We start from the raw sequence: 27,830 nt of genomic DNA, 5'->3' as shown, positions 1-27,830 counted from the left end.
CTCTCTATAAATAGAATTCGTTTGGACCACTCTAAAAGCATATACACATCATCAAAAATCAAAATGCAGTACCAATCAGATTCGAGCAACTCCTCCTCCTCCTCCGCCGCCGCCGCCGCCGACGCTCTGGAGAGGGTGGTGTGGCTGGCGTCGGGCAGCGCGGTGGTGATATTCAGCATGAGCACGTGCTGCATGTGCCACGCCGTCAAGCGCCTCTTCTGCGGGATGGGCGTCAGCCCCACCGTCTACGAGCTCGACCACGATCCCATGGGCCGGGACATCGAGGCCGCGCTCTCGCACCTGCTCGGCGGAGCAGCCGCCATGCCGGTGGTTTTCGTCGGCGGAAAACTCGTCGGGCCGATGGATAGAGTCATGGCGGCGCACATTGGCGGCGCTTTGGTGCCGCTGCTGAAGGAAGCCGGGCGCGCTCTGGCTTTGAAGTCAGCGCGCTGGCTTCCTCTCTTTTTTTGTGGTGAAAAAAAGGAATTAAATTTCTTGTGTTGGGGAATTGATTTTACTAGGAGGAGTAGTATGATTTTGTGGTGCGATAGTAGTAGCAATTATGTCCTTTGTATAGATGATATGAAGCTTAATTATTTTCAATCTTCTTTAACATTTTCACTGTTGATGGATTTCGATTTTTACTATTTCTGTAATTTCTTATGTTAATTTATTCAGCATATATGGAAGTCCAAAATTGGGGGGATATGTGAATAAAAAGGAAACCATGATGAGAGGGCCGCTATTAATAGTTATATCTCACCACCAATATGATTATAGAGATGAGTAATGAAAGAAACTACATATGTTTGTTTGTTCATAAAAGTAATAGTAGTATATGCATTGAAAGATACAAATATGTATATAAAAGAATACAAATATAAATATGAATTATAGATGTATATAAGAATGAAGAAATTAATTAATGTGAATTATAGATAGAGACAAGAGTAAGAAATTATACAGAAATTGTTGTGATTTAGACACACAAGGCTTTCACACACTCAAGAAGATCACACACACACTCACTGTTGTATGAGATCACACAATGCAGAAACACACACACTCACACTTTGAGTATTGAAGATGATAATCTTGGAGAGAAACTGGAAAACTCTTTATTGATAAAACTCCTAAACTACATACACGGTTTATGAGCTATTTAAAGCTCTACAATCAAGTAGCAACTGCTACTAACTAGCTACAACAAGAATCAAGAAAACAAGAAGAATAACCGCTACATCTCAGCTAACTAACTGCTGCTCCAACGGCTAGTTCGGCTAGGTTGCTTCTTCCTTCTCGGCTCAAGACCGAACTCCCTTCTCGGCTCAAGACCGAACTCCCTTCTCGGCCGAACTCCCTTCTCGGCTCAAGACCGAACTCCCTTCTCGGCTAGTTCCAGCTCAAAGCCGAGCTTCCTTCTTCTGCCTTCTTCTTCTCGGCTAGTTCCAGCTCAAAGCCGAGCTTACCGAACTCTGCCTTCTTCTTCCAACTGAAATGAGCACTCCATTATTACAATTCTCCACCTGAGGGCTCATCTCAGTTCTTGCACAAACATTGATCAACTTCTTGCAATGATCAAACTTGTCTCTACCTAGAGACTTTGTTAGCATGTCAGCCGGATTGTGCAAGATGTTAATCTTAATCACCTTCACTCTTCCCTTCTCAATATAGTCAGTTTGCAGCATCCACAGCTTCTTGCAGCCTCTATCTCTCTGAATATGTATGCCTAGGATCTTCCTTGACTCTCCTAGATCCTTCATTTCAAAGCTTGACTTCAGATCTTGTTTAACTTTCTGAATTTCTGTCATAGAAGGCCCTGCAAGTAGCATATCATCCACATAGAGTAATAGGTAGGCAATGGGAGTCCTGCCTGCCTTCTTGATGTAAATACAATCATCATATTCTGACTTGGAGAAGCCAATCTTCTTCATCTGTGCATCAAACTTCTTATTCCACTGTCTAGGACTTTGCTTAAGTCCATAAAGACTTTTCTGTAACAGGCACACCTTGCCTTCTTCTCCAATCTTCACATAGCCCTCTGGCTGTTCCATGAAGATAGTTTCCTCTAGATCTCCATTGAGGAAGGCTGTCTTCACATCAAGCTGTTGTAGCTCCCAGTCAAGCTGATTCACCACAGCCAATAGGATCCTAATTGAAGTGTGCTTCACAACAGGTGCAAACACTTCATTGAAATCGATTCCCTCCTGCTGTGTAAAGCCTCTAGCCACCAGCCTTGCCTTGAACCTGACTCTATCCTTATCAGTGGTCTCAATCTTTCTTTTAAACAACCACTTACAGCTTACCAGCCTCCTTTCCTTACCATCTGTACTCAGCTTGGATTTGTCCACCAAAATCCATGTTTTGTTCTTGAGTAAAGACTCTATTTCCTCATTCATGGCTTCAATCCATCTTTCTCTATCTTTACTCTGCATAGCTTCTTTATATGTGAGTGGATCTGCACCATCAATACTTTCAGCTGCACACAGAGCATAATACACAACATCAGAGAACTTTGTTGGTGGCCTTGTTTCTCTTCTAACTCTGTCCCTTGCAAGCTGATAGTCTCTGATAGAGTCTGATATAGACTCACCAGCCTGGTTGCCCTGAGTTGGAGCCTCTTCTTTATCTGAATCAGACTCACTCCCTGAGTCAGTGACTCCACCTGCTCCTAGGCCAACCCCCACAGGCTCCACCTTGAAGAAATCACCCTCATCTTCACTGGAGTCCAGCTTATCTTTCAGGTATGGCATCTGATCCTCCAAGAACACCACATCCCTACTCACCAAGACCTTCTGCTTACCGGGCTCAATACACCAGAGCCTATACCCCTTAACACCCCTCTGATACCCCAACATAATACATTTCAGAGCCCTAGCTTCAAGCTTGCTTTGCCTAGCATGAGCATAGGCCACACACCCAAACACCTTGTACTTTGAGTAGTCACTATGAGCTCCATACCACATGTAATCAGGAGTTTCAGATTTCAGGGCAGTAGATGGGCATTTATTGATAAGATAGGCTGCTGTATACACAGCCTCACCCCAGAACCTGCTGCTCAAACCAGAACCAAGAAGCAGGCACCTCACCCTCTCTAGGATAGTCCTATTCATCCTCTCCACAACACCATTTTGCTGGGGATTACCAGGAACAGTACGGTGCCTCTTCATACCCTTCTCTTTACAAAACAGATCAAACTCAGCAGACAAGAACTCTAGGCCATTGTCTGTTCTTAAGCATTTAACACTTCTACCCTTCTCTAGCTCAACCTCCTTACACCATATCTTGAACTTTGTGAGTGTTTCAGATTTTTCCTTAAGAATATATACCCACAACTTCCTTGTATAGTCATCAATGATAGCTAGATAATACTTTCCTCCACCAATTGAACACACCGGTGAAGGCCCCCAAAGATCACTATGTATGTAGTCTAAAGGGGCTGTAGAAGAGTGAATACCTGTAGGATAGGGTGCCTTCTTTGCTTTTCCAAGTATACACTGCTCACAGGGGTCCATCTTGTTGAAATCTCCAGAGATCAGGCCCTTCTTGATGAGTTCTTTCAAGCTTCCTTCTGCTGGATGGCCCAGCCTCTTGTGCCATAGCATTAGGGAATCATCTGACACAGCATTGCTTTCTCCATCAACAGCCTTAGCCTTCAGATAATAGAGAATATGCTCTCTGTCAGCCTCCATCATCACTGCATCTCCAGATTTAACAAACAATTTTCCTTGACTCATCAATATGGTGAACCCTCTCTGCTCCAGCATTCCCAATGAGATGAGATTCCTCTTCACTTCTGGAATATACCTCACCCCAGTTAGGATCTTTATAGAGCCATCTTGTAGGCTTAGCTTTACCTTCCCTATTCCTCTGATCTGACAAATGTGATTATTTCCAAGAACAACCGTACCCGATGCTTCTTGAAGATCATGAAACCAGCTTCTATTGGGGCACATATGGAAGCTGCACCCCGAGTCCATTATCCACCTGTGACTGACCCCACTGTCACTAATATTCATAAGTTGAGCCGGGGGATCAGCACTCTCCACACAATCAGATTGGTTGTGTCCCTCAGAGGCCATCTTTCTCTTCCATGCATGACAATCTTTCTTCAAATGTCCAGGTTTCTTGCACCAATAGCAAGCTCTGGTTTCCTTCTGAGCATCAGAACTTGAGGGTTTAGGGCCCTCAAACTTCTTCTTGAAGTTCTGCTTCTTGAACTTCTTCACATTCAAGGCCTCTGCAGCTTGAACATTGGAGCTTGCAGAGCCTCTGTTGGCTGTCTTCTGGAGTTCTTTGGCCATCAAGGCTGAATAGACTTCTGCATAGGTGATAGGTTTATCTCTTCCATAGATAATTGCATCACTTAACTGGTCATACGAGCTAGGCAAGGCATTCAATGTGAGAATGGCCTTATCCTCATCTGAAATCTTGACATCAACAGATCCCAGGTCATCAATGATCTTGTTGAACTCCTCTAGCTGCTCAATGATGGACCTATCTCCAGAAAAACTATAGGCATACAGCCTCTTCTTGAGATACAGCCGGTTAGCCAAGGATTTGGCCAAGTAAACTTCATCCAACTTGTCCAAGATCTCCACCACAGTCTTGGCTTCTTGAACATCCTTCAAGACCTTATCTCCAAGGCACAGAATCACTGCAGAATGTGCCTTGAGCTGCATCTCCTCCATCTTTGCCTGAGCTTTATCATCAAGCACTGGAGCCTTTCCTTTCTCCTCTGGTTTTGCAAGAACTGCGGCCAAGCCTTGTTGAATCAAAACCGCCTTCATTTTCATCTTCCACAGGCTATAATCATTCTTGCCTGTGAACTTTTCTGCATCAAGCCTTGCTGCCATCTCTGAAACCGTTTGATCCTCTGCAAATCAGCTTCAATATCCCTTCCCACAGACGGCGCCACTTGTTGTGATTTAGACACACAAGGCTTTCACACACTCAAGAAGATCACACACACACTCACTGTTGTATGAGATCACACAATGCAGAAACACACACACTCACACTTTGAGTATTGAAGATGATAATCTTGGAGAGAAACTGGAAAACTCTTTATTGATAAAACTCCTAAACTACATACACGGTTTATGAGCTATTTAAAGCTCTACAATCAAGTAGCAACTGCTACTAACTAGCTACAACAAGAATCAAGAAAACAAGAAGAATAACCGCTACATCTCAGCTAACTAACTGCTGCTCCAACGGCTAGTTCGGCTAGGTTGCTTCTTCCTTCTCGGCTCAAGACCGAACTCCCTTCTCGGCTCAAGACCGAACTCCCTTCTCGGCTCAAGACCGAACTCCCTTCTTGGCTAGTTCCAGCTCAAAGCCGAGCTTCCTTCTTCTGCCTTCTTCTTCTCGGCTAGTTCCAGCTCAAAGCCGAGCTTACCGAACTCTGCCTTCTTCTTCCAACTGAAATGAGCACTCCATTATTACAGAAATAAGGCTAAATAAGAATTATTCAGATTCTCAACAGATCCAATTTAAAGAATGGGTTGAAATTAACATTTCATCCGCGAAAGTAGTAACAAACATTTCCTGTTGTTGATCCATTGTAGCAATCATCCTTTTTGTATTTTGAAGCTTGAATCATTATAAACAAATCAAACACAAAAAATCATTAACATTCATTTGCCTACATAACCATCAAATTTCAATGGTGACCAAACTAAGTAAACAAAGGGCTAACCTCATTTTGCAACTCTTGCACCATGATATCTGATGGGGTACGTACTAAACAAGCCCAATAGCAGTGACGGCCCATCAGCCCAAAGACCAAGGAAGAGAATCAGTTCGGCATTACCAAAGAGTTCGGCCCAGCCTACAGCTCGGTAAAAGCCGACCAATCAAGCTCTACTCTCAGATCGGCAAAAGCTGCTCGGCAATAGTTCAGCAGTTCGGTCTCAGTATTCGACCGAACTGGGAGATAGTGGACCCATGCAGAACCTCCACGACCTCCACTACACGATCTATTTCGTGGTGGACCCATGCAGGATCTCATGACCTCCACGACATCCACGACATACTTAGTGGTGATGTAAGCCACGACCTAGTTAGTGGTGATGTAAGCCACGACCTAGTTAGTGGTGATGCAAGCCACGATCTTAGTTCAATGTATAAATAGAACTTAGATCAGAAGTTCTGAGGGAGCTCTCTAGACATAAAAGATCATATAGCAAGTCTGTATTGTAAGCTGTAGAAAACAGATCAAGCAATACAACTCTACCCTCTTTTCTTCCCGTGGACGTAGATTTACCTCAGTAAATCGAACCACGTAAATCTCTGTGTCGTGATCTGCATTTTCCTGCATTCATCACCATCAAAAATTCGCCAAGCCATCACTGGCGCCGTCTGTGGGAAACAGAGAACCAAATCTGTGATAAAGCGAATTTTTGACCCTTTTTTCACCACAAAAAAAAAAAATGCATACTAGATCACATAACACCCGTGCCTCCGTCCGTGATAACCATGAGGAAGCTAGTCCAGCAGCCCATAGGCCTGGAAAGCAGCCTCGTGAGAAATCTGTCTCCAGTCCTCACGGTGAAGGAACAAGCCACTCCAGAAGTCGTCGCACCGAGTCTTCTCAGCAGCCTGATTTGAATGAGGCTGTCAAGCTGTTCTTGGCTGAGAAGCAGGATGAGTTCTTAGCCTTCCTGCAAAAGAGCCAACAGCCGAAGACGAAAACGGTGGATTCTCCTTCCTCATCCAGACATGAAAGTCACTACCGCAGTAGTGCCGTGTCTTCCAGAAAGAAGAATCCTCAACCCCGACATGTTCCTGTTCCTCCTCGGTACCGGAATCACAGGAGATCTCCATCTCCTCCATACCGAAGAGATGTCGGGTTCGCCATGTACGGAGCATTGAAGACTCCGTTCTCGGACGATATCACCCGAACTCCCCTTCCACAGAACTACCGAACTCCGTCGATGACTTATGACGGGTTGGTGAATCCTCATGACTTCCTGGGACGCTATCAGTATAACATGGCGAACCAGGGTCTCAATGAGGTCCACATGTGCAAGCTGTTTCCCGAGCTGCTTATCGGGAACGCAAGAAGGTGGTTCGATAGCCTCCCCCAAGGCAGCATTAGATCTTACCGAGATCTAATGGATGCTTTCCACAGGAGGTTCTTTCAGAAAGTGGAAGCCCGAATCACTTCGGCTCAGCTGCTTTCTACACGTCAAGGTCGCGACGAAAAGATCAGCGACTTTATGACGAGGTTCCACAAGGAATGCCTACAAGTAGATGATCTCAATGATCTACTTGTCATTTCGGCGTTCCAAAATGGAATCCTGCCCGGAGCTCTCTACAGAAAGCTCGTGGAATGCAGTCCGCAAACAGCTCAACAGATGTGGGACATTGCGGACCAGTTCTCCCGTGCCGATGAGGCAGACCGTCGCAAACGGTCTTTAGACAGCTCATCCCGAGGAGACAGGAGGAAACCCGATCATAGCGATCAGGGACAAACTCGCCGAACTCCTTTTGGCGATCAGGGACATCCTCGCCGAACTCCCTCCCCACTAAAGGAGGGATAGCGGTCATCTGAGGTGATCAAAAAAGAGCGAGTGTTTGCAGATTGCGCTTAAAAGTGCCGAGCAATCAGCTCGGCACCATCAAGCATAGCAATCACAGCAGCCGGAGTCAGAGGCCGGCGAAATGACCGAAGTCACACCGGAGCCGAACTCGATGGTGTACGGCACTGAAGCCGTGATTCCGGTTGAGATCGGCATACCCAGTCCCTGAACTCTTAATTTCTCAGCAGAACTGAATGAGGACGGACTGAGAGCCGAACTAGATCTGGCCGAAGAAAGAAGAGAATTGGCCTGCATAAAAGCAGCCAAGTACAAGGAGCAAGTAGCCCGGTATTATAACCAAAGGGTGAAAAAGCTGCAATTTCAAGTGGGAGATCTCGTCTTGAGAAACAACGAAGTAAGCCGAGCAGAAAAGCTGGGCAAACTCGAACCCACATGGGAAGGTCCATATCGGGTGCCAGAAGTCCTCGGCAAAGGGTCTTATAAATTGACTCACATGTCAGGAGAACAAGCACCCCGAACATGGTACGTTTCCAACCTCAAGAAGTTCCATTTGTAAGAGACAGTCCGGTCAGTCAGTCTTGTGTCTAGTTCGGTCCTAGGGGTATGTGCTTGCTTTGTTTGTCTATGTGCGTTTTGTTTGTCTGTACGTTTTGTCTGTCTATGTGCGTGTCGTCTCTTACAAATGTTACTGAGGTATCTTGTTCTTCAAAGGCTGATCCCCTTTTTAGAACATATATAAGCCAACGATTGTGAGTCCAAGCTTCTAAAGAGGATACAAGACCACAATTCGGCTTAAGAAACAAGCAGTTCGTCTGAAACGAACTGCAACAATAAGCCAACGATTGTGAGTCCAAGCTTCTGAAGAAGATACAAGACCACAATTCGGCTTAAAAAACAAGCAGTTCGTCTGAAACGAACTGCAACAAATGGATAGTCCGATCCACGCGATAAAACTCGCCGAATTAGGACAAGGGAAAGTCCGATCCAAGCGATAAAACTCGCCAAATTAGGACACAAGCTTAGTCCGGTCAAAGAAATTTACTTCATAAGACCAAAGACGAGTCCGGTCAAAGAAGCTTACTTCATAAGACCAAAGACGAATCCGGTCAAAGAAGTTTATTTCATAAGACCGAGGACTAAGTCCGGTCAAAGAAGTTTACTTCATAAGACCAAAGACGAGTCCGGTCAAAGAAGCTTACTTCATAAGACCGAGGACGAGTCCGGTCAAAGAAGTTTACTTCATAAGACCGAGGACGAGCACGATGAAATTTTTTCGCTGAGCTGTAAATACGCAGTGATAGAAGCGAAATGAAGATTTCATTTATTAAAACTTGTTCGGCATACAACTCCGCTGCCCTACGAGAAGGCGTTACGCTATTACAAAGGACTATTCTACTGTCCCTGGTTGCTAAAGTTGAGCCATCTATTCACAAAATCCTCGTGAAGCCGAGTTCGGGCGTTCTCGGCAGCTGAAGAATAAGCAGGTCGACGAGATGCTCTAATCGACCTACCGCCTCTTCCCTGAGCCCGGGAAGCTCTAGCACCTCGGCGGCGAAGAGTCTCTTCACGAAGCATTTGTTGATCTTGCTCACTCATAATCACAGCTCCTCTACGAACTTCAGTCCGTCCTTGTCTTGACGTTTCCGGTTCCTCCTGAGTCCGTTCTCGTCTTGACGTTTCCGGCTGTTCCTGAGTTCGTTGCTGACTTGGAGTAAGGTTTTGAGCAAGTGAATCAGGGGTTTGAGCTGGAGTGTGACCATCTGTTGACGGGAAATGCCTAAGGAATCTCTCGATTGAGGGACGCCGGGAAAGAATGATGTCGTATCGAGAAGCCCAGCGCCGCAATGATTTCACGACTTGTTGGCAAGCCGAGCTCTCCAGCGCATTGTTCCTCCGGAGTACATGATATTCCTCCCACAGTTCGTCAACTCGTTCCTGAACTTCAGAGATGGTCATTCCCCCGCGCCTGCAGATGAAATCCTCATACGCAGTCCTCTCAGCGACGGCGGTATTCAGCTCGGCCTCCAGATCTTTCTTTTCGGACTCTAAGTCCTTATTGTCGGCCTCCAGCTTCACTGAACGAGCCAAGAGTTCGTCATTCTTCACCTGGTCAGCTATGGCTCTTTTCTCAGCTTCGTCTAAAGCCGAAGAGTACAGCCGCTTCCAGTGAAGTACCTCCAGCTCCTTAAGAGTTCAGAATATAGAGCAGCTATGTCAGTTCGGCATTTCAGATTACTGAGCAGGTAGTAAACCACAACAGGAGTAAAAGAGAGTACGAAAGGCTATACGAAGACACAAGAGCAGAAAGAAGAATTTTTTCATTCATAAGAAAAAATTTTTTCTACACAAGGGCTTCAAGGCCGTTTTACAAGAAGGAAGAAACTAAACTAAGAGAAGGGAGACGAAATCATACTCCGCCAGCTTCGTCTCCGCCTTCTCGGTGAGGTTCAGCTTCCTTCTCGTCTGCTTCAGCTTCAGCCTCGGCCTCCCTGCTCTCCCCAGCCTGCTCGGCGCCACCGTAGCCGATCTGCTGCGCCTCCTGCTCGGCCTGCTCATCGCCGGTCTGCCGCTCATGCTGCTCGGTCTCACCCTCTCCATGGAAAATTGGAGCGGGTGAAACTGACCCTATGGAGGCAAAGATAGCCTCCATGTTCTCATCGCGGTCAGCTCGGCAACTACGAACTTGGTCTGCAGAAAGCAGGACCGAGGACGAAGCAAGCTCCTCAAGCACCGGCAGACTCTGAAGCCGAGCTGCTATCTCTCGGCCGTACAGCGGCAGGATGACTTCGGGACCCTGCTCGGCTTTATCGGTCATCAGTTTCAGCAGATCACCGACAAAGGCTGAAAATTGGTTGCTCAGAAAGAGTTTCTCTGCGAAAGCACGGAGAACCTCCCCTTGGGCAACCACGGCGGCAGCATCCCTCCGTTTCGTCTGCTCTCGCTGGATGACGAGCTGGTTTTTGGCAAACTGAGCTTCATCCTGGGCCGAAATCCTAGCAGCTCTGGCTTTCTCAAAGTTTGCCTCAGCTTGCTCGGCCCGGTGACAAGCAGCCGCCAACTTCCTCTGCATCTCAGCATAGTCGTTGGACGCTTTGGAGAGTTCAACGGCGACGAGCTTGGAGAGCATATCGTTCCTCTGAAAATGGAAAAAGCAAAAAGTCAACAGAGGGGCCACAAAAAATACAGGAAAAAAGCAAGGCCAGAAAATCAAGAAGAGAATTCACCTCGGCGAAGTCCGTGGGCCATAAAAAGGGCTCACAGATATGTTCCGAAGGAGGCGCCAAGACCACGTCTTTCTCTGGCGCTCTCGGGGGCTTCTGGGTCTTCCCCTTCCTACTTGCCGAAGTCGACTCCGGCTTCTTCGGATCCGAAGAGGTTTTTTGCCTCTTCGGAGTCCTCTCGGCATCAGACGCCGAGCTGGTGATTTTCGGCCTCTCCGGCTCCTTGGACTCCGAAGATTTGCGGCTCAGCTTATTCAATATGTTCACTACCGAAAAACAAGGAAACAAGGTTAGTTTTCGCCGCTAAAGCAGTAAGGCATAAAAAAGAAATCCTCACCCTCAGTCTCTTCGTCCGAAGACGAGATATTGAACACGAGGTCGCCCTTGACGAGCTCAGTTTCCGAGTATTGTTTCCTAATCATAGGAATCTTATTGAGCTCGCCCTCGAGCTCGGCCAACGGTTCTAACCGAGGATGGGGAATCACGGACTTCGGCCCTCTCCAAGGAAAGCCCGGAGCCGAAGTCCTATTATAAAAAAAGAAACGGTTTTGCCATTTCGGCCACTTGGTTTTGCAGAAGGCCCTAAAAGGCTGTAAGGGGATCAAGTAAAACCAAGATCCCTTCCTTTTAAACTGGAAAAAATTAAGGATTGCCCGCAGAGACAGATCCTTATCTAGCCTACGGAGTTCGGCAGCAAAAGCCGACAAGTGCCTCCAAGAATTCGGAGTCACCTGACCTAAAGGGAGTTGAAAAAAATCAAGAAGCTCTACAAAAGGTGGGGGAAGAGGGAAACGAAGCCCGCATTCTAAGCAGGCTTCGTAAACGGTGGCATAACCCTCCGGCGGGTCGTTAGCCCTATGATCATCGTCGGGAACCACCGCCTTCCCCCCGGGAAGAAGATATTTTTCGTGTAGAGATATCACGGTGTCCTTACTCAAGACGCTGTGAAAGTATTCTACAGTCTTCTCCCCGGACTCTTTCCGGCTAGAAGACCCCTTGCCCCCTTTCCTACCGCTACCTAACTCAGAAGAAGAAGAAGAAGACATGGTTCTTACTCTTTGCAAAATCTGAAGAAATTCTGAAGAAATTCTTGAAAGCGGAAGGAAATTTTTACGCAAAAGAGACAGAGTGCAGAAGAAGCAATAGCAAAAGTATTCAAAGGATGAAGAAAGGGCGTATTTATCAGATTCGGAGAAGATTTCAAAATCATCGCACCGTTTCGAATCTCACCTTTTCAGGATTCAACGGCCGGATTTTACTGTCGCATTTAATGCAGTCACGCGCAAGGCACGTCCCCTGACGTCAGCCTCCCCCGTACCTTTATGCCGAAGTGACTCGCTTCGCCGAAGTGATTCACTTCGCTTTTCGGGGGGGGTAGTGATGGGGTACGTACTAAACAAGCCCAATAGCAGTGACGGCCCATCAGCCCAAAGCCCAAGGAAGAGTATCAGTTCGGCATTACCAAAGAGTTCGGCCCCAGCCTACAGCTCGGTAAAAGCCAACCAATCAGTTCGGCATTACCAAAGAGTTCGGCCCCAGCCTACAGCTCGGTAAAAGCCGACCAATCAAGCTCTACTCTCAGATCGGCAAAAGCTGCTCGGCAATAGTTCAGCAGTTCGGTCTCAGTATTCGACCGAACTGGGAGATAGTGGACCCATGCAGGATCTCATGACCACTACACGATCTATTTAGTGGTGTCAAATCATGCAGGATCTCATGCGGGATAAGCGGACCAAACAAAGAGGTAGTGGACCCATGCAGGATCTCCATGACCTCCACGACATGGAGATCCATCATTAGTGGTGATGCAAGCCACGATCTTAGTTCAATGTATAAATAGAACTTAGATCAGATAGAAGAAGGTTAAGTTCTCTAGAGATCAAATATCAAATAGCAAGTCTGTATTGTAAGCTGTAGAAAACAGATCAAGCAATACAACTCTGCCCTCTTTTCTTCCCGTGGACGTAGATTTACCTCAGTAAATCGAACCACGTAAATCTGTGTCGTGATCTGTATTTTCCAGCATTCATCACCATCAAAAATTCGTACCTAACTCAGAAGAAGAAGAAGAAGACATGGTTCTTACTCTTTGCAAAATCTGAAGAAATTCTGAAGAAATTCTTGAAAGCGGAAGGAAATTTTTACGCAAAAGAGACAGAGTGCAGAAGAAGCAATAGCAAAAGTGTTCAACTGATGAAGAAAGGACGTATTTATCAAATTCGGAGAAGATTTCAAAATCATCGCACCGTTTCGAATCCCACCTTTTCAGGATTCAACGGCCGGATTTTACTGTCGCATTTAATGCAGTCACGCGCAAGGCACGTCCCCTGACGTCAGCCTTCCCCGTACCTTTATCCAGAATGCCGAAGTGACTCGCTTCGCCGAAGTGATTCACTTCGCTTTTCGGGGGGGGGGTAGTGATGGGGTACGTACTAAACAAGCCCAATAGCAGTGACGGCCCATCAGCCCAAAGACCAAGGAAGAGAATCAGTTCGGCATTACCAAAGAGTTCGGCCCAGCCTACAGCTCGGTAAAAGCCGACCAATCAAGCTCTACTCTCAGATCGGCAAAAGCTGCTCGGCAATAGTTCAGCAGTTCGGTCTCAGTATTCGACCGAACTGGGAGATAGTGGACCCATGCAGAACCTCCACGACCTCCACTACACGATCTATTTCGTGGTGGACCCATGCAGGATCTCATGACCTCCACGACATCCACGACATACTTAGTGGTGATGTAAGCCACGACCTAGTTAGTGGTGATGTAAGCCACGACCTAGTTAGTGGTGATGCAAGCCACGATCTTAGTTCAATGTATAAATAGAACTTAGATCAGAAGTTCTGAGGGAGCTCTCTAGACATAAAAGATCATATAGCAAGTCTGTATTGTAAGCTGTAGAAAACAGATCAAGCAATACAACTCTACCCTCTTTTCTTCCCGTGGACGTAGATTTACCTCAGTAAATCGAACCACGTAAATCTCTGTGTCGTGATCTGCATTTTCCTGCATTCATCACCATCAAAAATTCGCCAAGCCATCAATATCCAAACTAGAAGAGTAAGGTTATAAGATTCCCAATTAATACAAGTATGTATAAGAGGATATCTTAATAATTTATACATTTATACCTCTCTCTCAAGCCTTGATTCTCTTGCTTCAAACTCGAGGAAAGGGCTGCTTCGTCTCCGAGCATGACTGAACTCGAGGAAGGGGCTTGTTCTATTTCAAAAAGGGATGAATTAACAAAGCAAAAACATATGTAGTACAACCTTAAATACCATCAAAACATGATCCTGCATTCATACCTTAACATCATGTTGTGTTGATTGAGGCTGTTGGCGCGGAGTAGTAGCACTACTAGATTGTGCCTTTCGATCCGAAACTCCATTGGCAGATGGTCCATCTTCTCTTGCTCTTTTCGGCTTAGGCTGCATCTCACCATCGCCATTACTAGCCCTCTTTGCTGACCTTGGCTCGGCTTCAGAAGAGCCGGTCTTATCAGGAGAAACGTTTCAAGTAAATATATTCAAATATTGGTTCTAGAGTTAGTTATTGAATTTGATTTGATATGCTTCAAATATTATGTACTACTCCTATGTGGTTGTGAATAGATTTGGAAAGATTTGTATTAGTCTTGAAAGGAATGTGAGAAAATAATATATTGTTATTTGTGAAAGTTAATCTTATTGGGTAGTTCAAAATATTTAATCACTTTATAAGGAGTATTATTTAGATATGGAAGATTATGTAAATCATGATAGAAAAAAGAAATTTGATTTCTTAGCTTTTGTATGGAAAAGTAATTTGATTTGAATTTTAATTAAACTAGGAAATTAAACAAAATCCGAAAAACAAGGAAAATAGTACAACTTTACAGGATTATAAATCCTAACTGTTTTTATGTATATTTTTTCCCAATTTAACATTCTTACATATGTGGGTATTTAATAGTGAAGTATAATCTTATACAACTATTATTATTATTATTATTGTTATTATTATTCTTAAATAAATATTTTTTTAAAATAATATTAAATTATGAATCAAACTCTACTTAATTTCATTATAGTAAATAACTATGATTACACAATACTTATAATAAAAACAGTTATATTATTATTATAATATTTATAATTGTTACTATAGTAATTATTATTTTTTTAAAATATACTCCCTCTGTTCCCTCATAGTTGAGGCGAAACTTTTCAGCACGAAGTTTAAGAAGAATTGTTGAGTGTGTTAAAAAAATAGATAAAAAAGTAAGAGAGAATAAAGCAAAAAATGAATATTTATGTATCATATAGTAAATAATAACACTATTAATACTAAAACATTATTACTATTTTATAAATTAATAATTAATCAACAAAGCTTTAATGAAATTTTAAATTTATAAATTCAATTCAATTATAATATCAATAAATAAAGTTGTTAGGAATCATATTTCAATGATTCATTTTCCTATGAATTATTTTCCTTGCAAACTTTAGTTTCCCAACAACCAAACATGGCTGAAGAGTAGGGCTGGGAAAATATACCGAAATACTGACAAACACAGATTTTGCATGTTTTTAAGGACTAGATTTGACTTATTTTAAATGTCAATCATGCAAATTATGTTCTTAAATTGCATATGTTATACATTTGGTATTTTTGACGTGTTTGTTGATAAATGATAGAAAAACATAGAAAAAGGTGAAAAAAGGCCAAAGTGCAGCAGCCTCTATTCGAGCCCATTCTGGAAGCGATTTTGAATTCCAATCAGTGCCTACTAGATACCAATCTCTTCGTCTTCGAAAGACCTTCGCGTGGATACCTTAAACATCTAAATCGGAGTTCTGTGGAGAAAGTTATGGCCATTTTACAAACATCGCGCAGTGCAATCAAAATCTGGCGGAAATTAGGCGGAAATTCACGGAAGAAAAGAAATTATTATATTGTGAAGCCAAATCTCTCATATTTCTTGTAGGGCACGAAATTTATCAAAAATAAACCTTTTTCCAGTCTATAAATACCTCTGAACCTAATTCATAATCTTTATCTCAGAGCATCCAATCCTTCTCCATCTCTACACCTCTTTCCATTCCATAATACACACATAATTCATCCATCTTCCATTGGAGCGGAGCTCTGCAGATCCAGGCAAGAGAAGACTGAAGATTGAAGATTCAACCTTGGGTTTTATCAATTTCTTTCATGTCTCGTACTTTAATTGTAGTTTTTACTTGTCTAGGAGTAGAACATCTTTTGTAGAATTTTTGGTATAGATATTCGATTGATTTTCCTTGTTAGCTCTTGCAGTTATTTGATTTATCTGGTGCTTTCTATGTTCAATTGATTAGCTACCTCTTGAATACATGTTAGAGTTGATTAGAGTACTCGGGAGACGAAATAGTTGACTTGGAAAAATGGATAATTCACACCTTAATTCAATAGAACTAGGGAGAGTTGAGGTTTTGAGTGAGGTCTTTGATCTTATATGCTTTTAGGAGTCAGGGGTTTAAGGGTTAGAAGGGGACTTCAATCCTATCACCTAATCTACAAGTTTCTCACATCGGGAGGGGGTTTAATCTATAATTGTGATCTACTTAATAGCTCTGGAGACCGTAATTCAAGGAAGTCGATTGTGTTTTTGGATCCTAAAATTCTACATTCTTAAGCCTGCTTTGTATTATTTCTTTTTATGTTTTCCATTTTTTTGTTTATTTCTTTCAATCTAGTTTAATTAATCAACCTAAAAATCACGTGTCTCTAGATAGTATATGACGCTTAGTATATGATAGTCAGTTGCAATCTTATTCCCTGTGTTCGATATCCGGTACTGACCTTTAGCTATACTAGATCTACCCTGTATGCTTGCAGGTATTTTTAGTGCTAATAAATAGTGCATCAAATACCGCACTTACCGTACCGAAAAATACCGCAAATACCGAATTTTCGGTATACCGTACTTTTCGGTACGGTATGATACCGTACCGACAGTTTTAGGTACGGTAAAGGTATGCATTTTGTATATACCGCGGTATACCGCGTTATATCGCATCATATCGCAAATAACACGGTATATACCGCAATTGCGGTATATACCGAAAATCACGGTATACCGCATATTACGGTATACCCAAATCACGGTACGGTATACCGACAAAAGCGGTACGGTAACGATATCTAAATTTTGGTATACCGCAATTGCGGTATACCGACAAAAGCGGTACGGTAAATGTATGATTTTTTGTCATACCGCATGGTACGGTACGGTACGGTATGCGGTATGGTCATTTCAGCGCGGTATACCGTACCGTTCCAACCCTACTGAAGAGTACTCCCTCTGTCTCACGTTAAGAGTCACACTTTTCCATTTTGGTTCGTCCCACAATAAGAGTCACACTTCATTTTTTCCATAAATGGTAAGTATGTCTCACATTCCAATTCCTCGCTTCACTCACATTTTATTATAAAACCAATATAAAAAAAATGGATTTTATATTCCACTAACTTTTCAAATCCACTATTCTTTATATTTCTTAAAATTCGTGATCATAATAAAAGTGACTCATATTGTGGGACGGAGGGAGTATTATGGAAAGGAATTGGTTTTGTATTTTGTAAATTTTACATCCAATACATTAATACATTTTGGGTAGTAGTAAATTAAATCAAGAATTAATATAATATAACTGAAGTAAGTGGAATTTTTTATTTAAATAATAGAGTTTGTTTGAATTTTAATTAATTTCATAATTTTCAAAAGTAACGATTTACACATTAACTGTTGAATCTTTCCCAATTGTCTCATATAAACAAAATTATATTTTTGTTATGCCTTTATATCTTTTCCCAATCTTCACTACATACGTAATAATCATCTAGAAATCGACAAGTAATGAGAAATTTGTTCATAAGTCAATTTAAAAATTATTGTTGAAATAACAAATTTGATTGAATTATTAATAGTAGTTAAATTTGGTCTATGTTGTAGTCTATTAATTGAATTAAATTAAATTAAAACACTTTTAAAAACATAGAATAATAGTGAAAGAGGGAAATATATCTACATTTAAAATATTTGTGATTCTAAAGCTACTTACTGTCTCAAATATTATGTGTGTAGTACTTCAAATATTATGCGATGTTTATTGTGAACCTTTGTATATGTAGTTCAAAGTTTATAATCACTTTATAATCATGTAGATATCGAGTTATTCATATGAAATTTGAAAAAATATGGGAAGATAATTGATGGAGTACGTACTAAACAAGCCCAACAGCAGTAAAGCCCAAGACAGAGTATCAGTTCGGCATGACTAAAGAGTATCAGTCCGGCGTGACTAAAGAGTTCAGTTCGGTACAACCAAAGAGTTCGGCCCCAGCCTACAGCTCGGTGAAAGCCAACTCATCAAGCTCTGCTCTCAGGTCGGCATCAAGCTCTACTCTCAGATCGGCAAAAGCTGCTCGGCAATAATTCAGCAGTTCGGTCTCAGTATTTGACCGAACTAGGAGATAGTGGACTCATACAAGATTTCCACCTCCACTACACCGACGATCTATTTAGTGGTGTCAAGCAGTCATTAACTCATGCAGGATAGTGGACCCATGCAAGGTCGCCACGATCTCCACGACATCCACTACCTAATAAATGCTGCATGCCACGATCTTAGTTCACTGTATAAATAGAACCTAGGTCAGATAGATAAGGTCTTCTGCTTCTTCTTTTAAACTCTAAAAAAGCTCTCTAGAGAGAATATCATAAAGCAGGCCAGTGTTGTAAGCTGTAATTCGCAGATCAAGCAATACAAACCTGCCCCCATTTCTCCCCGTGGACGTAGATTTACCTCAGTAAATCGAACCACGTAAAACCTCTGTGTCGTAATTTATTTTTACGTGCATTAATTACCATCGAAAATTCGCCGCTTCATCACTGGCGCCGTCTGTGGGAAACAGAGAACCAAATTTGTGATAAAGCGAATTTTTGACCATTTTTTCAACCCAAAAAATGCATACCAGATCGCAGAGTACCCGTATTCCTGCCCGTGAGAACCAGGAGGAAGCCAATCCATCCCATAGGTCTGGAAAACAGCCTAGGGATAAATCCACCACCAGTTCTCATGGCGGAGGAACAAGCCGCTCCAACAGCCGTCGCACCGAGTCTTCCCAGCAGCCCGATTTGAACGGGGCTGTCAAGCTGTTTTTGGCTGAAAAGCAGGAGGAATTCTTAACCTTCCTGCAGAGAAGCCAAAAGCAGCCGGAGGCGAAAACGGCGGATTCTCTCTCTCCCTCCATACGAGACAGTCACTACCGCAGTAGTATCATGTCTTCCAGAAGAAAGAATCCTCGGTACCGGAATCACAGGAGAACTCCAACTCCTCCATACCGAAGAGATGTCGGGTTCGCCATGTACGGAGCATTGAAGACTCCGTTCTCGGACGATATTACCCGAACTTCCCTACCACAGAACTACCGAACTCCGTCGATAACCTATGACGGACTCGTGGATCCTCATGATTTCTTGGGACGCTATCAATATAACATGGCGAACCAGGGTCTCAACGAGGTCCACATGTGCAAGCTGTTTCCCGAGCTGCTAATCGGGAACGCAAGAAGGTGGTTCGATAGCCTCCCTCAAGGCAGCATTAGATCCTACCGAGATCTAATGGATGCTTTCCACAGGAGGTTCTTTCAGAAAGCGGAAGCCAGAAGCACTTCGGCTCAGCTGCTTTCTATACGTCAAGGTCGCGACGAAAAGATCAGCGATTTTATGACGAGATTCCACAAGGAATGCCTACAAGTAGATAATCTCAATGATCTACTTGTCATTTCGGCATTCCAAAATGGAATCCTGCCCGGAGCTCTCTACAGAAAGCTCGTGGAGTGCGGTCCGCAAACAGCTCAAGAGATGTGGGACATTGCGGACAAGTTTTCTCGTGCGGATGAGGCAGACCGTCGAAAACGGTCGTTAGACAGCTCATCCCAAGGAGACAAAAGGAAGCCCGATCAAAGCGACCAGGTGCTTCCTCGCCGAACTCCTTTTGAAAGAATTCAAAGGGCACCAGTACAAGGCAGATTGGGACCACGTCTCAATCCTGAGAAGCCGCCCGCTCAGTTCGTACCATTAAACAAGTCAAGAGCGGAAATTTTCGAACTACATTCCGATATGTTCGAAAAACCAAAGCGGATGACGAAATCAGCCGCACGGCGACTTCAGGATCAATATTGCTCCTTCCATCAAACCCACGGTCACGATACCGAGGAGTGCCGAGATTTGGCTGCAGGTATTGACGTTCTTGTGAAAACAGGAACGTTAAAAAAATACCAAAGCAAGCAGCCGAAAAAGAACAAAAGGCAGAGAAGTGCGAACTGCAATCCTCAGGATCCGAAAAGACATGAGGATCCCGAAGACGACGACGAGCCGCAATACGATGGAGTAATCCTGACTATTGATGCTCTCCCAGCCGGGAAGACTAAGTCGTCCCTAAAAGCAGAACGCAGAGGTTCCAATCAAGAGGAACCAACACATAAAAGGCTGAAGAAAGACGAAGTGATTACATTTTCAGATGCCGATCCCGTCCCAGCCATCTCTCCTCACCAAGACGCTATTGTCATCCAAGCCGGGGTGGCAAACAAACTGGTCCACAGAGTATTTGTGGATACAGGAGCGTCAGTCAGCATTCTTTTTAAAGAATGTTTCGATAAAATGGAAGTGGATCCAGCTCGGCTCAGTCCGGCTCCACTTCCTCTGAAAAGTTTCGCCCAGGAGGACACCCGCCCTGAAGGTATTATCAGCCTTCCGATCACGGTGGGAAAAGCGCCTACAAGCTCCAATACGATGATCGAGTTCTTTGTGGTGAAAGCTCGGTCTCCGTACAACATCATCCTGGGGAGGGACTGGCTCAACACAGTTCGGGCCGTTTGCTCTACTTATCACCTCACCATCAAGATTCCCACTAAAAATGGGATAGCGGTCATCCGAGGTGATCAAAAGAGAGCAAAAGAATGTCTGCAGATTGCGCTAAAAAGTGCCGAACAATCAGTTCGGCACCATCAAGCATAGCAATCACAGCAACCGGAGTCGGAGGCAAGCGAGATGACCGAAGTCACTTCAGAGCCGAACTCAATGACCGTTCAGTTATACGAAGATGATCCATCCAGAACGGTCAACGTCGGCTTCGCAGGAACGCCTCTACTCCGGGAAAAGACCATTCAGCTCCTCAAGGAGTACAAAGATGTCTTTGCATGGTCTCCGTTGGACATGACCGGAGTGCCCCCCGAGGTAATCACTCATCGGTTAAATATTGATCCTTCAATCCGGCCAGTAAAACAGAAGCAAAGACTCTTTGCGGCAGAAAGAAGCCAAGTCATCCATGACGAAGTCCGCCAATTACTAAAAGCGGATGTACTATTCGAGGTGAAATATCCTTCTTGGGTGGCCAATCCTGTGATGATCAAGAAAAAAGGAGGAGGATGGCGGATGTGCATAGATTTTACCGATCTAAACAAGCACTGTCCAAAAGATTGCTATCCCCTTCCGAATATAGATAAAAAAGTAGAAGCTTTGATCGGCTTCGAAATTTTCTGTTTTCTTGATTTATACAAAGGATATCACCAAGTGTTGATGGATGAGAGTGACGCTCCGAAAACAGCTTTCATCACCGATTTCGGCATTTTCGCTTATAAAAAGATGCCATTCGGTTTAAAGAATGCCGGAGCCACTTATCAAAGGATGGTAGACAAGCTTTTTCGGCACCTAATCGGGAAACAGGTTGAAGTGTATGTCGGCGACATAGTTGTCAAAAGCAAAAGCACTTCGGAGTACGAAGACAACCTCAAATCCACTCTCGACGTGCTCCGGAAAGCCAACCTCAAACTCAACCCCCAAAAATGTACCTTTTTGGTAGATTCAGGAAAATTTCTGGGTTGTTGGGTTTCAAAGGACGGACTCAAGGCAAACCCTTCAAAAGTCCAAGTCATTCAAAACATGGCAATGCCGAAGTCCATACATGACGTGCAAAGGCTAACCGGATGTCTAGCCGCACTGAATCGATTCCTTTCCCAAGCAGCCGAAAAGCAACTGCCGTTCTTCAAAGTGTTGAAAAAAGCACCAAAATTCGAGTGGGGAGCCGAGCAGAAAAAGGCCTTTGACGAGCTCAAAAGTTATCTAGCCGAGCTTCCTATTCTCTCTGCTCCAACCGAAGCCGAAGTAATATTCTTATACTTAGCGGCATCAGATCAAACCATCAGCGCGGTGCTTGTACGAGAAGAAGGCCTAAAGCAGTTTCCCATCTACTTTACAAGCCGAGCATTAAGAGGTCCAGAAACAAGGTATCAACCTCTGGAAAAAATTGCTCTGGCGTTAGTAAATGCAGCAAGGAGACTGCGGCCATACTTCTATGCTCACAAGGTATGTGTTTTAACCGATCTGCCTCTTCGGCAAGTTTTGACCAAGCCAGAAGCATCAGGCAGAATCGCCAAATGGGCCATAGAGCTGGGAGAACACTCGATCGAGTACCTACCTCGGAAAGCCATCAAGGGACAAGCCTTGGCAGATTTTCTTACAGAGGCCAAGTTCGATCAAGCAATCCCTGTCATTGCCGAACAGAAAAAGTCTGCCAATGCCGAACTTGCACAGCCCTTGGAATCCGAAGTAGAGCCGCCAGACTGCTGGAGCGGATTCGTAGATGGAGCTTCAAACAAGATGGGAAGTGGAGCTGGTATTTTACTCGTCGCTCCCGACGGACACGAGGTAACCTACTCACTTCGGTTCCTATTCCCCACTACTAATAATGAAGCCGAGTACGAAGCCCTCCTGGCCGGACTTCAGTTAGCGCAAAGTCTGCTCGTCAAATCTCTCAAAGTCCATTGTGATTCACAAGTCATAGTAAATCACATGTTGGGTACCAGTGAAGCCCGTGACGAGAGAATGAAGAAGTATTTGGACAAAGCGCAAAGCATCAGCCGAAGTTTCTCCTATTTTCGGATAATCCGCGTTCCCAGAGCGGAAAATAGCCGAGCAGATACCTTAAGTAAGTTGGCCTCAGATCCGAGCTCAAAGGCGGAAGAATTAATGCATCGAAGCATTGATGAAGCCGAGGTACATTCAATATCCAGCTCGCCGAACTGGATGACGCCGATCTTGCAATATCTGGATCAAGGACAATTGCCCGAAGATAAGAGAGAAGCTCGGAAGATCACGTGCCGAGCACTTCGGTACGAACTTCATGAAGGAGTCCTCTTTAGAAAGTCTTACCTCCAGCCGTTATTGCGGTGCGTAGGACCAGAAGAGACGGACTACATCCTCAGAGAAGTTCATGAAGGGTCGTGCGGTAGCCACATCGGAGCTAGAGCTTTAGCTAAAAAAGTTCTAAGATGGGGATATTATTGGCCAACCTTGGTACAAGAAGCAGTGCAGCTCGTCAAGACATGCCCGAAGTGCCAAATCCATGCAAATATCCCAAGAATGCCGCAGACCGATCTATCCACTATGCAAAGCCCTTGGCCTTTCATGCAATGGGGCATAGACATAGTGGGACCACTTCCTCAAGCTCCTCGGCAAATGAAGTTCCTAGTCGTTGCCGTGGATTACTTTACGAAGTGGGTAGAAGCTGAACCATTAGCTACGATAACGAGCTCGAAGGCATTGGATTTCGTCTGGAAGAACATAGTGTGCCGATTTGGCATACCCCACATCCTCATCTCGGATAACGGGACTCAGTTCACCGACAAGACGTTCAAGAATTGGTGCCAAGAGCTGAATATTCAACAGCGGTTCACTTCGGTCTCTCATCCACAAGCAAACGGACAAACGGAGGTAACAAATCGTATCCTGGTGAAAGGGTTAAAAGCTCGGTTAGAACAAGCCAAAGGACAATGGGTAGAAAATCTCCCTCAAGTCCTATGGTCCTACCGAACTACACCCACAACCTCCAATGGTGAAACTCCATACAGTCTGGTGTACGGCACTGAAGCCGTAATTCCGGTGGAGATCGGCGTACCCAGTCCCCGAACTCTAAATTTCTCCTCAGAAATGAATGACGACGGACTGAGAGCCGAGCTAGATCTTGCCGAAGAAAGAAGAGAATTGGCATGCATAAAAGCAGCCAAGTACAAGGAGCAAGTAGCCCGGTATTACAACCAAAGGGTGAAGAAGCTGCAATTTCAAGTGGGAGATCTCGTCCTGAGAAACAACGAAGTAAGCCGAGCAGAAAAGCTGGGCAAACTCGAACCCACATGGGAAGGTCCGTATCGGGTATCAGAAGTCCTCGGCAAAGGGTCTTACAAATTGGCTCACATGTCAGGAGAACAGGTACCCCGAACATGGCACATTTCCAACCTCAAAAAGTTCCATTTGTAAGAGACAGTCCGGTCAGTCAGTCTTGAGTCCTGTTTGCTCAATGTGCTTTATTTGGTTTACTTGGTCTTTATTTGTCTCTGTGCGTTTTGTTTGTGTGTTTTGTCTGTCTCTGTGCGTGTCGTCTCTTACAAATGTTACTGAGGTATCTTGTTCTTCGAAGACTGATCCCCTTCTTAGAACATATACAAGCTAAACAATTGTGAGTCAAAGCTTCTAAAGAGGATACAAGACCACAATTCAGCTTAAACAAGCAGTTCGTCTGAAACGAGCTGCAACAAGCCCACGATTGTGCGTCAAAGCTTCTAAAGAGGATACAAGACCACAATTCAGCCTAAACAAGCACTTCGTCTGAAACGAACTGCAACAAAAGTCCAATTCTCGCGATAAAACTTGCCTGAATTAGGACTAGGGAAAGTCCGATCCACGCGATAAAACTCGCCGAATTAGGACAAGGGAAAGTCCGATCCCCAAATTAGGACAAGGGAAAGTCCGATCCCCAAATTAGGACAACGGAAAGTCCGATCCGAGCGATAAAACTCGCCAAATTAGGACACAAACCAAGTCCGGTCAAAGAAGAGTTCACTTCATGAGACCGTGGACAAACATCAACTTACCCCATACTTTTTTCCAGAATGCCGAAGTGATTCACTTCGCTTTTCGGGGGGGGTAGTGATGGAGTACGTACTAAACAAGCCCAACAGCAGTAAAGCCCAAGACAGAGTATCAGTTCGGCATGACTAAAGAGTATCAGTCCGGCGTGACTAAAGAGTTCAGTTCGGTACAACCAAAGAGTTCGGCCCCAGCCTACAGCTCGGTGAAAGCCAACTCATCAAGCTCTGCTCTCAGGTCGGCATCAAGCTCTACTCTCAGATCGGCAAAAGCTGCTCGGCAATAATTCAGCAGTTCGGTCTCAGTATTCGACCGAACTAGGAGATAGTGGACTCATACAAGATTTCCACCTCCACTACACCGACGATCTATTTAGTGGTGTCAAGCAGTCATTAACTCATGCAGGATAGTGGACCCATGCAAGGTCGCCACGATCTCCACGACATCCACTACCTAATAAATGCTGCATGCCACGATCTTAGTTCACTGTATAAATAGAACCTAGGTCAGATAGATAAGGTCTTCTGCTTCTTCTTTTAAACTCTAAAAAAGCTCTCTAGAGAGAATATCATAAAGCAGGCCAGTGTTGTAAGCTGTAATTCGCAGATCAAGCAATACAAACCTGCCCCCATTTCTCCCCGTGGACGTAGATTTACCTCAGTAAATCGAACCACGTAAAACCTCTGTGTCGTAATTTATTTTTACGTGCATTAATTACCATCGAAAATTCGCCGCTTCATCAATAATTATAAAATTAATAAATTTTGAATCCACTAATAAAATAACAACTAGCCCCTAATTATTAATCAATTAATAATTTATGTGTCATGTGTACATGTGCCGATGTGCGATTTTGTTAGGGGTTCTTAATCGATTATAACTGATCTAATTGTCGGTTGTAAACGGCCGAATAGTCTGTTAACTAAAAATAACAGAATTATATATACAAAAAAATTAATGGGTTTTAGTTTTTTATTAATAAATAAACAGAAATTTAAAGAGCTTAGTTTGTAGTACACCCTCCATCTTTTAAAATTTGTCATATGTTGACCCGGTACGAGTTTTAAGAAATGTAATGGAAAGTGGGTTAAAAAAGTTAATGGAATGTGAGTCTTACTTTATATATTAGTTTTATAATAAAATGTGAGTGAGAATTAGTTAGTAGAATATATGGTCCACTACTAAAAATGGAGTGAGACAGACGAAAATAGATATAAGTGACAAATTTTCAGGAATCTAGTACTTATTTTATAGTGAAGGGGGACTAGGGTAAGATAAATGGTCCATCAAAATAAGAATATTGGTTTTATAACGTGTGTAGTAGTAGTAGTTACGTGGAGAAGAAAACTTGTATTTTAATTATTTAGATATGGTTCATGTGATGTGTATAGGACTTGTCCACTACATTTTTCTGGACTTTTCTAAAATTATTTTTTAGACTATAGCATGTAGATTCTCTTACAAGTACATAGAAGTTTTACTTTCTACGATGATATATTCAGCTCCTATTTCATAAGCGCCACAAGTTAGCAACAATAATTCACCTTAACTAACACTTAATCCCTTTTATTAAAAATAATCATCCTCATTAATATTTGTAATTACTCGCAGTTAATGGGCGCTGGCTAATGAAGGTTTTTGTCGTTTGTTTTACATAATAGTTAATCTATATTCGATAATTCTCTATATTTGAGACCTAATTCTCTATATTTGAGACCTTTGTAATTTTAGAAAGTACACCAATTTAACAAAGAAATACCTTAGTTTTACATAATAGTTAATCTATATTCGATAATTCTCTATATTTGAGACCTTTGTAATTTTAGAAAGTACATCAATTTAACAAAGAAATACCTTAGTTAATTTGAACTTCTTTATAATTATTGAAAGCATATTAATTTAACAAAAAAATATTCAACTTAATTTGAATCCTAGTATTTGCCTCCCTCTCCTCGTGCCTGCCCACCACTGGTAAATTATTAATTTAGGTAGCATTGATTTATAGGCATTGGAATATGAATGAATGTTCACCATTTCAACCAGAGAAATATCCTTAGCCTCATATATCTTATAAACCACTTATCCCTTCATAATTGATGTAAGTATAGGCTGATATTAAAATAAGATCATCATTATTTATTATTCACAAGTTGACTATGTTGTGTATCAAATTCGAATCCTTCTAAAAATACAAAATTCCAATTTTATGAATGTAATGTTGGGTTACAAACCTATCCCACATTGGATGAGTGAGGGAAGTTGGAAGGTGTATATAATTCCTGTCCAACCCCAATTAATTTGAGGCCTTTTGGGAGTGACCCAAAAACAAATCCGTGCTGGCTTGATCCAAAGCGGACAATATCAAACTAATGTTGCGATCGACGATCTTAACAAGTGGTATCAGAGCCTAGGTGGCTATGGGTTGTGCCTGGATGAGCCCCGGTTAGGGTCGGGCCCAGGATGACCCAGGGGCCAGGGTTGGAACGACCCATGTTTGTGTCGACTGCGTTCCCGATGTGGTCTCGGTTTGAGGGGAGGTTTGTTGGGTTACAAACCTATCCCACATCGGATGAGTGAGGGAAGTTGGAAGGTGTATATAATTCTTGTCCAACCCCAATTAGTTTGAAGCCTTTTGAGTGTGACCCAAAAACAAATCCGTGCGGGCTTGACCTAAAGCGGACAATATCAAACTAATGTTGCAGTCGACGATCCTAACATGTAAGACCTATCGATCCTTAAAGGAAAAAAGAGCACAGCCTTCTTTTGCATTTCTTCACACTTAGTCAGATTCTATGCACATCAACTTATCATCAGAGTAAATTATAATATTTGAAGCTTACACTACTTGTTTATAAACAAAGAAAAATCATGAATTTGTCAAAAGGCTTCTCCAACCTATGGAAGAGGTGCAAATCTATTAAAAAGGGTGGTTCCTTGATGAAGAGCAAATCTTTTCCTCTCAATCTTGAGGAGAACAAGGTGGCGCCGCCAGGGTATCTTCCAATCTACGTCAGCCGGGACAAAAAGAGGTCCATGATCAAAACCGAGCATTTAAACAATCGCCTCTTCAAGAGTCTACTTGAAAAAGCTGAATATGAATCTGAATAA

At 43.3% G+C, this 27,830-nt stretch overlaps 1 protein-coding gene across 1 annotated transcript; it reads left to right on the top strand.

Moving 5' to 3' along the window:
- Positions 1 to 2: 2 nt before the first annotated feature.
- Positions 3 to 27,830, top strand: LOC121809213 (glutaredoxin-C3-like). The gene is made up of 2 exons (XM_042209752.1): positions 3 to 529; positions 27,607 to 27,830. Exons 1-2 carry the CDS (start codon positions 64 to 66, stop codon positions 27,828 to 27,830), a joined length of 690 nt encoding a protein of 229 aa, XP_042065686.1. The 5' UTR covers positions 3 to 63.

This window comes from Salvia splendens, chromosome 6, assembly GCF_004379255.2.
Source record: "Salvia splendens isolate huo1 chromosome 6, SspV2, whole genome shotgun sequence".
NCBI classification, from domain to species: Eukaryota; Viridiplantae; Streptophyta; class Magnoliopsida; order Lamiales; family Lamiaceae; genus Salvia; species Salvia splendens.
Note: the sequence above shows the minus strand (reverse complement) of the source record. Positions and strands in the feature narration are given on the sequence as shown.